Source organism: Oncorhynchus clarkii, chromosome 5 (genome assembly GCF_045791955.1).
Source record: "Oncorhynchus clarkii lewisi isolate Uvic-CL-2024 chromosome 5, UVic_Ocla_1.0, whole genome shotgun sequence".
Lineage (NCBI taxonomy): Eukaryota > Metazoa > Chordata > Actinopteri > Salmoniformes > Salmonidae > Oncorhynchus > Oncorhynchus clarkii.
Window position 1 is genome coordinate 62,847,860 of NC_092151.1, and position 15,688 is coordinate 62,863,547.

General features: G+C 41.3%; 1 protein-coding gene across 2 annotated transcripts in view; it reads right to left on the minus strand.

Annotated features, from left to right (window-relative positions):
* Positions 1-4,306: 4,306 nt before the first annotated feature.
* Positions 4,307-15,688, minus strand: part of LOC139409180 (RNA polymerase II elongation factor ELL-like) — a 44,645-nt gene continuing 33,263 nt past the window's right edge. The window contains exons 6-13 of one of the 2 annotated variants that reach the window (XR_011634372.1): positions 15,353-15,477; positions 13,795-13,909; positions 11,841-12,441; positions 7,726-7,765; positions 7,541-7,607; positions 7,255-7,426; positions 6,992-7,036; positions 4,320-6,896 (exon numbers count right to left, since the gene is read on the minus strand). Coding sequence is in view for 1 of the 2 variants with exons in the window: in XM_071153973.1 (XP_071010074.1) it covers positions 6,777-6,896; positions 6,992-7,036; positions 7,255-7,426; positions 7,541-7,607; positions 11,841-12,441; positions 13,795-13,909; positions 15,353-15,477 (1,245 nt within the window). In the remaining variant the exon portion in view is untranslated. Of the gene's footprint in view, positions 6,897-6,991; positions 7,037-7,254; positions 7,427-7,540; positions 7,608-7,725; positions 7,766-11,840; positions 12,442-13,794; positions 13,910-15,352; positions 15,478-15,688 lie in introns of both variants that reach the window. The other variant, XM_071153973.1, reaches the window with a different exon arrangement.

Genomic DNA, 15,688 nt, shown 5'->3' on the forward strand with positions numbered 1-15,688 from the left:
TTGACACACTGCTCATTTAACCCTGAAGCCAGTGTTGGAGGAAACACCGTACAGCTAGTGACCTCATGTCGAGACTCCAGAAATTACTCCTTTGACAGGTGCCCTGCTCCGTAGATCAAAGAAAATGCATAAATTTGGGTGAGACCCAACACACACCTTTTCTAATCTGCAGAAACACACAAAATGAAAACAAGCCCACTTCTCGTGATCTTCACTGATTTCACTTTACCCAAAGTGTTCTCCACCGTTTTAAATGCTTCTAACAGATTCACCAAGTCTGGCATACATTATTAAAAAAAAAAAAAGGCACTCCTACCAGATATGGAGTATGAACAGATCTTGACATTTTCCACAGCAATTTGGCTCCTTTTCCCATTTATTTTGTACAAAATTCATCCTTTTGCCACCCCCATCCGATGAACGTTCCACATCTGCTTCCGCTATACCATCCTCCCCATTGCTCCTTGCTTGCAATTAGGTTCCTTTTAAATAGAACGTAGTGTTCTGTCACAACACACAGGATCAGGGTCTGAGTGTCACGACCAGTGTAGCTGGGTTTCCAGGGCTCTAATCCTGACGCCCAATTTTACTGCTCAGATTTGACTCTGAGCCTCACTGCTGTAATTTCAGTCAAGTAGAGGCTTAACTGAATGAACAACAAATATGACATTTTATTAAACAGTTTTGGGAACGGTCTCATTTCCGAGGGAAGATCCTCAGCCAGGTGATGGCATGTGGGGCTGCTGGCATCCAAACTGCCATGCTGGGTGAAAGGTTTTCCAATGACTGGCCATAAGGTTATATAGGTGGTGGGGTTGTCCAAAACGGTTGCTGATAATCAGCAAGTGAGAGAACAAAGGGTAAATTGACATACAAATACATCCCAAGATTTACTCCCATTGGTTGAGCAAGGTGAAAAATGCCAGAGTGAGCCCATAAGTTAAATAGCAAGCATGAGGAAGGAGCATTATTGTGCCGTGCTTAGGCTATAAGGTAAATAGGTGAATGACATTCCGCACATGGGTAACAGGAAAAAGAAGAAACAAGATGCTATGCTGATGATACGTTTGTATTCATTCCCACTATGCCGATAGAATAGGAAACAAAGTGAATTGTTATTCTTACTGAAGTTAAATGAGCATTCAGACCAGCCTCTCTGTTGAACTTTCGTAAACTACATTGCATTTTACATTGTAGTTCAGTGTATAGCCATCTGTCTACATTGGGATTTAACAACCCATCAGTGACTGAGAACTGTTATATTACAGCATTTCATCGTGGGAGAGCCAACAGAGATACCCTGACCCAGTGATTTTGACCCTCAAGATATACTTGTCATAGGGAAGAGAATGATATTAACGCCCAATGACAGTGACCCGTTAGTTATTTGCAATATAATAATTCATTTTAATCAAGAATTTAACAAATTGTTGTTTCTTTTGCAGGATAATGAAGGTGAAAAGCGAAGAGGAAGAATGTGATAAACAGAAATAGTTGTGATAGTCACACTGAGAACAATACCCCAGTGAAACAGACCCGAAGGTCACTATGATGTTTCGGTGAAATTAGAATACTCAGGACACTTGTGTCACTGAGGAATCAGAAATTCCACATCATTGTAGTGCCACAACAAGAACCTCAAACGACAAATGTGACCTAGGTATACAGGACAACAGGATAGTTAGAATCAGAGAGTCACTGTAAAACTAGAACCTCAAAGGAAGACTTGTAACTTTCAACAAATGCAGCAGGACAAAATGAGAGTAAAAGAGTGAGAAATGGTCACTGTAGTACGACTAAAACTAGAACCAGAAATGTAAGACGTGGAACTCCCAAGAAGTGCACGACAAAATGATAAATGATCTGGGAGAGAAATTCTTTACATTATGTAGAGATCACAGTAGCAATAGAAAATGGATGCTACTGTAAAACATTTGAATCCTGCTTATGGGCAATTTAGAACACACCCGTAGATTCCTTGTCAAAAAGTGTATGTTCTTTTGCATTATGTCCTGTAGGATCATCCGCAGATAAAAGTGGAGAGATGCCATACGAGTGCTCAGTGTTACAAGCGCTTCATTTGAAATTCTGACCTCATCAAGCAGACTGGTCCACTCTGACCAACGACCACACTCCTGCCCCATCTGTGGCAAAAGCTTCAAGCTGATGTTGACAAGCATCAGGTGGTGCATGAAGACATTCTTCCCTTCGTCTGTGCCTAGTGTGATAAAGGCTTCAAGCAGGCAGCCTGCCTGACAAAGCATCAGAAATTCCACAGAAGAACCCTTCGGGTGCACCATCTGTGGGTGCAACTTTAAATGGGAGGTGTCACTAAAGGACCATTTGCATTTCCACAAGGGTTGGATGACCTTTGTCTGCCCAGAGGAGTGCTGTGGAGGGCGACTTCAGCCATCGCTCAACCTACCTGCAGCACTGTCGTACACACAAGAAGTATGAGGAGCACTCCAGCCAGTTCTGCAGCCGCGTCTGCAGTGCTGAAGCATGAACGCACATACACTCAACAGCACGGGTCCGAAATCTAGTCTGGCTGATACCAAACTCAAAGTCTTCCTGACTTCAGAGTCTAGAAAGGGTCCTTGATGTTATAGGCACAATGCATCTAATGAAGAGGGCTGTGCTTTTTTGCTGATTGGTTCACTTGTGTCTTTCTCACTCCGGCACCCACATGGACAGCCATGCACATTTTTACATGTTTTTTTTTTTACATTCTTTGCTTCCACAGGGAAGGGGTGGATTTTAGGGTATAAGTGGTGGTTGGATGGAGACATGTTGGATGGGTGGGGGAATGGGAGGCTCAGGATGGAAGCTCATTTTTGTTTCCAAATTAAAATGATCAACACTTTGTATTTATGTAATCTCCTCCTCCAACAGTGTTGAGTCTGTACATATGCATGGACCTGTTGTGTAATGATAAAATATGGAGGTCATTTAAATCAGCCAGATACACTCAAACATTACCTACTTTCCCAAATTAGGGTGGTGATCTGTACTTCTAATCTACAGAGCCTATCTCAGCCCTATCTTTAGGACAGACAATTGAGAGGATTATGCCTTACTGACAGACCAATGGACACAGGCAAAGCCCTTAATCTCTGGTGTAGTTATAAACATGTCAGGGGCTCTGTAGAGAGGCTGAATAGTGTGTGGTAGTGTTTGTTGAGTGGAGGGAGGGGGCAAGCCTGGAGTCCACCAGGAACAGGGCAAGCTGCCAAACTGAACTCGCTGACACCCCTCCAGCTCCCTGAGCTGAGGCCAACATTCGGACGGGAGCCAAAGGCAGCTTAGCCTGGCCAACTGTATAAATGTATGGATTTCTGAGATCTTTCAGTGCGTCAGATTGCGGCCCCTCCTGTCAGCCACACACAGCCATGCCAATGCCTTTATTGGAGTCAAATTTCAAGTGTATCAGGCAGGAAAACTAAACATTCCTGTGGGATAGAATGAAGCTCAACAGAACCAGAAATACACAGCATACACACGGCCTATGGAATGGTATTCTGATAAGTACATGAGATTGTGCTTTCCTGGGCTTTACCAACCCGATATTGAAGACCCCCGATATTGAAGAGAGATTTTTGTGGTAACGGAACCTCTCACACAAATGTAGCCTCAGTGTTCGCTCCAAGGCCAAATAGCATTGTTGCTGCACATAGAAGCTTTCTCCTGATTGATAGTCATGGACACAAACTGCAATCAAAAAACAAAGTACTGCTGCCCCCAAGAGGATTGTGAGGCAATACATCCAGTTTCACTGTTGACTTCAATACTGTACTGTCTCAATATCTCTACATGCCATGATGTTGCTTCTTTACAATGGTATTCATATTAATCAAGGACAGGTGAGACAAGATACAATGGAGCTAAACAAATCCAGATACTATTGTTTAGTCAATAGAAAAGTCAAACGTCTGCCACAATTTCTTATCAGGCTCCAATGATTCATGTCCACAGGGCTAAATATAGGCTTCCTGGCAAATTATCATGGGGAAATCATATTTAGAAATGGGGCAGGAAACAGTACAATTATCAGTAAAACAACTGACGACCCTGGGCAATTAAGGTACTAGGAAGGAGGAACAATTTAGAACCAAAGGAACTGCTATAGAAAGTAACCCCTTTCCTGTATTCAGTAAAATTTCAGGTTACGACTGAAAAGGGGTAAGGAAAATCATGATCACGAATGTTTAGAATTTGACAGTTGTAATATTTAACTCTTCCCTCAAACTCAATGTGTGGTTTGTGTGTTTCAAATGCGATACAATAAAGTGCAATAACCACCTCAGAATGACCCAAAATAAGGATTTGAAAGAATTTTATTGAAATATGTCAATTTCAGACCTAATCCCTTATGGTTTCAAAAAGCGTGCTTTGGGTTTCAGTGCCAATATCCCAGACTCTCCTCCGAAGCCATTTCTAGTCATATGAAAACCTATACAACAGGTCATTTGGCACATTCAACTCATACCATAGTGTTCTGAACTGGCAATTCATACTAAAAACAACGTAGCTCCATATCTGAGCAAATAAATGCCTTAACCATCTTTATTGATGAGAACGGCATCAAAATATATTTGACCGCAAGAGAAATGTATACAGTAATTCTTTCAGAATGTCACTATAAAACAACTCACTCCGAGATGAAAAGTCACTTATTCAAAGGGTTCCACGGTACTGGGTGATGCTGAGAATTGATTCTGGTCACAAAACATTCAATCCAGGGGCAATCTCAAATCGGCCCCAATAATCAGCATTGTGATAAATGAATCTCTGAGCATTGGCCATGTTTGGATTTCAGGAGGCGATGATACATTACATTGAAACATCTGAGCGCATGGATATCCCATTTGAAGTGAATAAGAGCCCCCTCTCACGTCGTAACCAAAGACTTTAAATTTCATATGGCAAATGACGTCAACTAAATCAACAATTCTTTGTCAATGGTAAGTAGAACATAATCAAATGATTTTGCTGTTTGCTCGATTCATGGGAGAGCATTATTTTGCTATTAATGCTGGTCAGAAATAGTTACCATAGAGGTTTTATCAAGCCTTTGCTTGGATTTGTATTTCCTTAGGAAGCGGTTTTAAGATACAAATACTGGTCATTGTAACATTCATAAAGCACGAACTCTGATGGACAAAGGGAAACGTCTCATTTGGACAAAACCCAAGTAAGAGTAACAAGATTAACTATTTATCATATTCACGTAGAAAGGTCGATCAGAAAGGCATTAGTTGACTAGACCAAAATTGACTGAACAGTGATTTTGGGAGAGCTCAGTGAGATTCCAAAAATATTACAGCGTTCCTGATAATTTCAGGAGTTCAGGACACAAAAGATCTGGAATACTTTAGCCTGGCAGATACAAAGATAAGTCATCCACTCCATTTGGAAGATAGGCGAGGCTGGTCTTGGGTTAACAGTCTTGACAATCATGTAGATGAACAAGTACTAGATATAGGAAATAAAACCCTTGTTTAAGAGCCAATTGTTTGCATGAATTAGAGGGAAATTATACTACCAATATATTCAAGTACACTTTAAAACAGTCGCAAAGAAAACAGTTACAATGGTAAAAGCTGCTGCATGGGGTATACTAATACTGTATCTTCCAACTTGTGATTAAACAGACTACGTTAGGTCAAAGCACCGATTATTTAATCTTCCCTGTATGCATTACTTGAGAAAAATACAAGGATCCAAATTTGCCTGGTGTACATGGCAGTTGGTCTGGCAAATTGAGTCTGACACCATTGTGAACTGGTTTAACTGCATAGGGAAAACAACCTCGACCCATTGCATACAGGCATAGCCAAGTACCATCACCGTAACCATATGAAAAACAAATCCGAGCTTGTGGTAACCCTTTAAATTCAGTAAGCTCCTATCACCTGAGGCTGCTCTTACATGATGTCCTTCCGGTTAAGACATTTGAACAATATGTAAGAAAAGCCAAGCAGAGGCACCTATGCCTGACTGGATTTTGTATAGCATTGTCTTTATTAAATTGATGGGGATAGGTGCATCTCTTTAAAAAGGAAAGAAAATAATGAACTGCAACAGATGGACAATTTGATTGCCAAGGCAGTTTTTGCATAAAATACTGACTAACATTCAAGATGTGAAGAAAAAAACAAAACAAGACACTGCTTTGTAGTACTGATATTGAGGAGTGTAAAATAACAGATCTTGTTACTCCTATAGAAGAACAAAAATGAAATAATAAATTAAAAAAACAGTAAAATAGAGTTTAGAACCTTCCATTTCAATATATGGGGAAAAATGTGATACCATAATTCATTACATTTTATCTGTTCTCAAACAAACTATTTGCATTTGGCATAAGATCTGCCGACTCCATTTCAGTGTCACCACCACGGCCCAGTCTACAAACCAGGAAAGGCTGTTTGGAGATCTCCAAAGAACGTGTTTATTCCATTTCGAGAGATCTCTGTGCACTTAGGACAGAGTATGAGAAAGAGTATGAGAAACAGCACGCAAAGCTTTTCCGGATGCAGTGTAGCTACACAGAGATCTGGCCAAACATGCCAGTGTCACATCTTCGGAAAAAAAAAAAAAAGAAATGTGGTCTGCTTTGTCCTCACTAGTGCTTTTGGCCCCAATGAGGGGAATCATCCATCCCTTCATGGCATATTTAGGAATAATCCCTCCCTTCATGGCATCTTTAATAAGTTATTTTAGAGCTAACAGAATCCAGAGTTTCTCTTCGGTTTGCAGAGAGAAAAGAGAAAATGTCAACCAGTCCAGTTTTGAAGTTGCTGTTGATCATACTTTGCTATAAGTTTCTTTATATGTGACAGTTTGCTGTGTAGATATTCACAGCGGTTCTTCTCTTGGCTATAGTTTGGATTCGTCTGTGAAGGAAAGTTAAAAAGTTTTAAATCAGTGTTTGTTGAAAAATGACCTGAGCAGCTTTATGAGAAACAAAATCGTCAGATGCAAAGATTACCTTTTTTATTTTACGATACTCTTGGAGTATCTGGTTGTGGATTGTCTAAAAGAAAAAACAAAATGGCAAAACAATTAATAAACGTGTCAATCAGTGATTGTCAAAACATTAACTACAAATTAATTCTGAAGTTGAACATTGGAATAATAATAATAACACAACACCATATTGAATCCTGAAGTTGAACATTGGAACAATAACACCATATTGCAGCTTAGGTAGAACCGTAGACAGTATGCGTCAGTGGGCCAAAGGGGTCGTACCTTGTACTTGTCTGTGCCTTGTTGGAGCTGCTTAAGCTCAGTGTCGAGCACAGTGAACTGCCGGGTGATGCCCTCTATCCGAGCGTGGAGGCCCCGGTACTCACTATACTCAGTATTAAAGTAATTCTTGTATGTTTGACGCTGCTCGGAAGAGCCAATCACTGTATACTCCCTGTTCAGAAAGAGGAAAGAATGCAGAACTAAGAGTGGAGTACTTCAATGAAATAGCTTTCAATTGCACAATTTCCTAATACATGTGGTTTATTAAGAGGTAGGAAGTGCTTACAATAAATAGTCTGCCATCTCAGTCGATGACGAAGGAACACTGGTGTTGTTGCACATTCCATTGAGATCTGAACAGAAGCACAAGGTGACTTTGTAAGTGAAGTTTAACAATATATCGATTCTATGACTCCAAGTAAAACTTTTTTGGCTAGGTAGTTAATATTAGCTACAGCTAGTCTACTGTACCTGTGACAAAGCTTAAGTGTTGCTCCTCCTATAGTTTGTCCTCAAATATAAAAAAAAAAAATGGTGAGCCAACATGTTCAGCACTTTCACTGATCAAAACTCGGTTTTATGGCCCGCTTGTTCATCTGCAGCCGACAGTGAGCAATATTTTAGGAACATCAAATTGCGCTAAAATTGAAGAATCGAATTGCGATACATATCGTATCTGCTCCTAAGTATCGTGATAATATATTGTGAGGTCCCTCGTAATTTCCAGCCCTACTTTCTTAATTGAAGCCAATAAACTCACTGATCAATTAGGGCTTCCATTCACAAGAACGCAGACTGCAGTAATATACAGTACCAGTCAAAAGTATGGACACCTACTCATTCAAGGGTTCATTACTTTTGACTATTTTCTACATTGTAGAATAACAGTGAAGACATCTAAAAACTATGAAATCATGTAGTAACCAAAAAGTGTTAACTAGTTGGATATAGGGGGCGCTCTTTTAATTTTTGGATGAAAAACATTCGCGTTTTAAACAAGATATTTTGTCACGAAAAGATGCTCGACTATGCATATAATTGACAGCTTTGGAAAGAAAACTCAGACGTTTCCAAAACTGCAAAGATATTGTCTGAGTGCCACAGAACTGATGTTACAGGCGAAACCCAGATAAAAATCCAATCAGGAAGTGCCGCATTTTTTTAAACCGCCTCATGCCAATGACTCCTTATATGGCTGTGAAGGAGCTAGGAGTCAGCTTACGTTTTCCACGTTTTCCCCAAGGTGTCTACAGCATTGTGACGTCTTTTTAGGCATTTCCATTGGAGAATGGCTGTAAGAGACCATATAGGGCGAGTGGTCGCATGGTGTCTCTCGGAGAAAACCTTGCGTAAAATACTGAGGTAGCCATTTTTCCAAACGTTTCTTATGAGAAACCAACTGCCTCGACAAATATATTATCGAATACATATGTTAAAAACACAGAGGATGGATCCTAAACAACGTTTGCCGTGTTTGTCGATATTATGGAGCAAATTTTGAAAAAAAGTTTGTCGTTATAGTTGTAGCATTTTCCGGTCGATTTCTCAGCCAAGCATGAAGAAACGGGAGCTATTTCGCCTACAAAAATAATATTTTTGGAAAAAAAAGAACATTTGCTATCTAACTGGGAGTCTCCTGAGTGAAAGCATCCGAAGTTCTTCAAAGGTAAATGATTTAATTTGGTTGCTTTTCTTATTTTTGTGAAAATGTTGCCTGCTGCCAGCAGAGCTAGCATAGCATTATACCATGATAAACTTACACAAATGCTTGTCTAGCGTTGGCTGTAACGCATATTTTGAAAATCTGAGATGACAGTGTTGTTAACAAAAGGCTAAGCTTGTGTTTGAATATATTTATTTCATTTGCGATTTTCATGAATAGGAAAAGTTGCGTTATGGTAATGCACTTGAGGCTATGATTACGCTCCCGGATACGGGATTGCTCGTCGCTAGAGGTTAAATGTAAATATTTTTTATTTGAGATTATTCAAAGTAGCCACCCTTTGCCTTGACAGCTTTGCACACTTGGAATTCTCTCAAACAGCTTCACCTGGAATGTTTTTCCAACAGTCTTGGAGTTCCCGTATATGCTGAGCACTTGTTGGCTGCGTTTCCTTCACTCTGCGGTCCAACTCATCCCAAACCATCTCAATTGGGTTGAGATCGGGTGATTGTGGAGGCCAGGTCATCTGATGCAGCACTCCATCACTCTCCTTCTTGGTCAAATAGCCCTTACATAGCCTGGAGGTGTGTTGGGTCATTGTCCTGTGGAAAAACAAATGATAGCCCCACTAAGCCATAACCAGATGGGATGGCGTATCACTGCAGAATGCTGTGGTAGCTACGCTGGCTAAGCGTGCCCTTGAATTCTAAATAAATCAGTGTCACCAGTAAAGCACCACCGCACCACCTCCTCCATGCTTCACCTTGGGAACCACACATGCAGAGATCATCCATTCACCTAATCTGCGTTTCACAAAGACATAGCGGCTAGAACCAGAAATCTCAAATTTGGACTCATCAGACCAAAGGACAGATTTCCACCGGTCTAATGTCCATAACTCATATTTCTTGGCCCAAGCAAGTCTTCTTATTGATGTCCTTTAGTAATGATTTCTTTGCAAAAAATTTGACCATGAAGGCCTGATTCACTCAGTCTCCTCTAAACAGCTGATGTTGCGATGTGTCTGTTTCTTGAACTCTGTGAAGCATTTATTTGGGCTGCAATTTCTGGGGCTGCTAACTAATTAAACTTAACTAACTTAGTCTCTGCAACAGAGGTAACCCCAGGTCCTCCTTTCTTGTGGCGATCCTCACGAGCCAGTTTCATCATAGCGCTTGATGGTTTTTGCAACTGCGCTTGAAGAAACTTTCAAATCTGTTAATTTTCCGGATTGACATGTTTTAAAGTAACGGACTGTCGTTTCTCTTTGCTTATTTGAGAGGTCATAATATGGACTTGGTCTTTTACCAAATAGGGCAATCTTCTGTATACCACCCCTACCTTATCACAACACAACTGATTGGCTCAAACGCATTAAGAAAAATAAATACCACAAATTAGCTTAAGGCACACCTGTTAATTGAAATGCATTCCAGGTGACTACCTCATGAAGCTGGTTAACCTGTTGAGTGTACTGTTGAGTGTAGGGGGCAGTATTATGATGTTTAGATGAAAAACATACCCAAAAGAAATGGCCTATTTCTCAGGCCCAGAATATTCATATAATTGTCAGATTAGAATAGAAAACTCTAAAGTTTCCAAAACTGTCAAAATATTGTCTGTGAGTATAACAGATCTGATATTGCAGGCGAAAACCTGAAGAAAATCCCACCCGGAAGTGCTGTTTTTCCTGAAAGCTTTGTTCCATTGCCTGCCTTCGCTCCATTTAAAAAGGGATACCAACCAGATTCATTTTCCTATGGCTTCCACATGTTGTGAACTGTCTTTAGACAGTTTCAGGCTATTATTTTGAAAAACGAGTGAGAAAGATCACATTGCGTCGTTGGGTGGCTGGGTGCCAGCAACATTTTCCATGTGCAACAGCTTGGAGCAGACATTTCTCTCTCTCCTATCAAAGAAGCTATCGTCCGGTTGAAATATTATTGATTATTTATTGTAAAAACAACCTGAGGATTGATTATAAAACGTTTGACATGTTTCTACGAACTTTACGGATACTATTTGGAATTTGTCTGCCCGGTCGTGACCGCTTCGTGCCTGTGGATTTCAGAACATACCTCCATTTGGTTGGCGCGTTATGTTGGATATAAAATAATCTTTATGGAACAAAAAGGAACATTTGTGTAACTGGGAGTTTCGTGAGTGCAAACATCCGAAGATCAAAGGTAAGCGATTCATTTTATTGCTTTTCTGACTTCCGTGACCAATCTACTTGGCTGCTAGCTGTTTGTAATGCTTTGTCTGCTGAGAGAGATGTCCTTACATAAACACTTGGTATGCTTTCGCTGAAAAGCTTTTTTGAAATCTGACACGCCAGGTAGTTTAACAACAATCTAAATTGCGTTTTGCTATATTGCAATTGTGATAACATGAAAATGAAATAATTGTAGTAATTTAATTTGGGCGGTCTGCAATTCAGCGGATGTTGAAGAAAATGATCTCGCTAACAGGATGGGTGCATCAAGAAGTTGAGAATGCCAAAAGTGTGCAAAGCTGTCATCAAGGCAAAGGGTGGCTACTTTGAAGAATCTCAAATATAAATATTTTGATTTGTTTAACACATGATTCCATATGTGTTATTTCATAGTTGAAGTCTTCACTACTATTATACATGTAGAAAACAGTGAAAATAATGTAGGTGTCCAAACTTTTGACTGGTAGTGTAGGTATAGGATTCATTCATCCATTTCATCAATTAATTTAAAATAGGGACGGATATGTTGAGTAGATGTCATCTTTCCATTTTGCAAAATGTCTCATTTATCACCAAGTTCAAAATTCATGAGATGGAATCATGCTTAACAGGTATCCCTTCTGCCAATCGTTTATCTAATAGTACAGACTTTTCTCTGTACATTTATAGAGAGGATGAGATCCACACCATAGCTTGTACATGTCTCACCTGTGCTGCTGTGTGGAATACTACTGCTCTTCAGGTTCTCAGGGCTGGAGGTGATGTCACAGGCTTTTCTTGGCTCAGGAACACGCTCCTCTGCTCCTTTCCTCTCCTTCTCTCTCGCTCTCCCCCTCCCTTCCCTCTCTTTGGACTTTTCCTTGTCTTTGTGTTTTTTGGACTTCTTCTTGGACTTGCCGTGCAGGGAGGGCAAGGTGCTCTTGCTCTGGGGCCCATCGAGGCCGGTGTGTCCGAGGGACGAGAGGCCCAGGGTTGGTACGGACAGCACTGCGGGCCCAGAGAAGACTGGTGGCTGGCTCAGTCTCTCTGCTACAGCGGCCTCTTGGCCCTCACAGTCCCGGCCATTGTGGCTGGAGTCGTTACTAACGTCGGAGAGTGGGTCGAAGGGCCGGTGGATGTCAAGTAGGGGGAGCTGGGAGCTGGACGTCACGCCTTCAACCGCTGGCGCCACAACCACTGCCCCACTCCCCTCCTTTCCATTGGACGAACTCGGCTTGCCATTTATTGGCACCGCTGTTTTGTTAGCCATGTGTGATATCCTGGGCTTTTTGTTGGCCAGAGGATCGATGAAATCTGAAGCAGGTCGTTTCTGGCATAAACAGAGTTTAAGGCAGAAAATTAAAAACGGAAAAATGGACTCACTTCAACTAAGGATTCGAAGAAAAAACATGAGCAGATAACTATCACTGACAGATTAAGATAAAGAATATCTACTAAAATCCTGAGTATCAACTTTAAGCTCGTGCTGGTGTGAAGCAGAGAAGGTCAGAGTGAAAGGGATCTCTCAGCCACATTGGGAGTATGATGACTAGGGATGGGCATTTCACTATTCAAATAATCTCAATGACATTTCTTTCCAGATAGCAGGATAGCCCCCCCAAACACATGATTTTCTCTTGACCAGAATGACAAATGCATATGGCAGAAGTAAATAGCAGACACTGCTTTTCTCTGTAGTTTTTCCACTAAAAGCAACAGTCAAAGAGAAGTCTGATTTTCACCTTGATTGGGCTTATTCAGTCACAAAAAAAGGTGTTTTGCAATGATCTGTGTCAGGTATTGTGGAAACTGTTAGGTGTGTGCCTTTACCATTTGAAGTGGGGAAAATAGAATACCAATGTCAGGGCAGACTGGAGTAGAGGGCTAAATGCGCAGCAGGAGCTCAGTTATAAAAACTACATTCAAAAGTTTGCTATATTAGATTAAGTATCTCAAATGTCATGGTATATCCTTGTGGGTAATATCACAAGGATAACGTAATTTCATTTATAACAAAGCTTTTTCATTGTCAAAATAGGCCTTAAAAGAAAAGATCTGCAAAAATGAACACCCTCTCAAGTAATAGAATACTAACGTCTGTTCAGATATCTGGAAAACAATGCCCATCCCCAAGGATGACCATCCCCTTTCCACACAATGCATGGTACTGTACTACTAACAGACTACATTTGACCCAACCTACACTAACAACTTTGGAAGTGGCTGACCTAATCACAGTGGAGCAGAAAGTACTTGGTTATGAAATAACACTGGGTACAGTTTGGAGCCCTGTGGACCTTCACGGCTGCATAACCTGTTTAGTTTGGTAGAACTCCTCGAACTTCTCTCACCAAACCCAGACTGGCCACATAAACCCACCGAGGAGCAGTTGTGTATGTTTACAGCGAGTGTTCCAAAACACCCTCTTTTCAATGAACACCAGAACCAACTGTATATGTTTGGAGGAGGGTGTGTACTTGCTAATGCTTAAGGGAGGAAACAAAGGACATGCAGTGTCTCAGGAAAACTCAAAGGGGAGTCTGAGTAACTACAGTAACTCCTCTTAATGGGACCAAACAGTGGAAGGCCCTATGAGGACACTCTGTAAGGAGTGGGAAGTAAGTGGTTAAGAAGGGGAGGAGCAGGGGCATGGAGATGCGAAGTAGAAGAAGAGATGGCTCACCTGCGATGGGGAGCTGCTAGCCAGCTCTTTGGGAGGGCTCACTGCAAGTGGGACCTCAGCTGGAGGAGCCACTGTGGTGGTGCTTGGAGTCTGACACTGGGCCTGACACATTTTCCTAAAAAAAACGAGTCAGAAGCTGAGTCACCACAGACATAAATAATACATTGCGTGAGCTCAATTCAGACATTCATTATTTTGGAAAAACTTCCTGAGTTCAGGTTAAAGCTAGTGCACAAGTACATTCATTGAGTTGGCAAGTCTGCCATGTAACTAGTTCTGAGTCAGTGTGTTCAAAGCACCAACTCAAAGGTAAATTCTCTCTATTTTTTTATTACCTTAGATTTGTGTGCGTTGTGAAATTGTTAGACCTTACTTACACTGCTAAAGCTATAAATACAAGCATTTCTCTACACCTGCTAAACACATGTGACCAATACAATTTGATTTGACTCACAGTTCCAATGGACCTGTGACATTGGCACATGACCATAATATGGTGGCCTTGCTCTACATTCTGTTATTTTCCTTGTCTCAGACAGAAATACACATTTAACTGACCTGGTTAAACAAGTCAGACATCATAAATAGATATCTGGCAAAGCCTTGGGTGAGATGCTAAGTATCCGCTGCTAAATAAAAACACGGTATACAGAGGTTGTGTGATGTGTACATCAACAGAATATTATTTGCGTATGTTGGTAGAGCGTTGACAGTAGGGGGCAGTGGGATACAGTGGGGAATTATCCAAGTCCAGCCCCTACAGAGGGAGAAAAAAAATGCAAAAGAGTAAGAAACGCTAGAGGGGTGGGGAGAACAGCCTAGGGAAGAGGCTGGCTGCTGTGCAGTGGTCCGGTCACAGCTGAAGACTAAGGAGCCTCAACTCAAGCGTCAAGCCTGGACCTTGAACCAGTGCCACCTCACACATGGATCAGCATGTGCTGGAACAGTGTTGCATCACATGTCTTCCAATCATTTTTCTGCACTACACCTGCATGACCATAGCTGGTGTTCAAACATTGTGGGAGGGTGTTTAGCTGATAAGCTAGCCAAGGCTCAAAGTGCAGTCCAAAAAGACATACGGTAGTAATCTCTTGCTTTTGGATGAATTCCACAGAAACATTTAATCATTGAGAATGTGAAATATTCCCTACTATATTGAGTCCAACAATTTTGGGTCAACTCAGTAAACCCAACTAAGCACGCTGCAATGCCTGTTCTATATTTAGCTGCGAGCTACATTTCCTTACTGCCCCAGATCTTGAGAAACCAGATTTTTCCCCCCTGGTCCCACCAGTAAAAAAGCCAGTTTGCCCTGTGTTCTTGACAGGCCTGAGAGAAAACCACACATGGTGATCAGTGGCCTGGTTTCAGACTTGAAAGGCAATTTGTTTAAACTAACACACAAAGCTGAGGTGATAAAGTACATAAACCAAAGTGAGGAGGATTCCATTATTGCTGGTTCATGCCACTGGCAGTTGTTGACACGTGGAACTGTACACAAAAGCACTGGTTTTAATATGGCATGCAATATAGTAATATAGCGCCACCTAGCACATACCGAACAAGGATCCTCTTCAGAAGTTGCTGGTCTCCCTCAGTGTAGCCTGGCCAGTCCTTCTGAATGTCCTTGAACAAAGAGTCCTTCAATGTGAAGGTGTTGTCTCTCACATTTAGGTTCGCCACCTATAGACAGCAATCAATACATGACATTAATGCCATGACAATATTCTGGAGGAATGCATTTTCTAAACCTATCCTCAAGAAACGCACCATTAATACCCTGCAACACCAGCAGTGAGTTGTTTGCAGTGGGCTGGAGGGCTGGCCTGTAACCACAGGCTAAGCCCCTGGCTCTAAGGGACTTCTAGTAGGAGGTTTGGGTCGTGTGACTAAC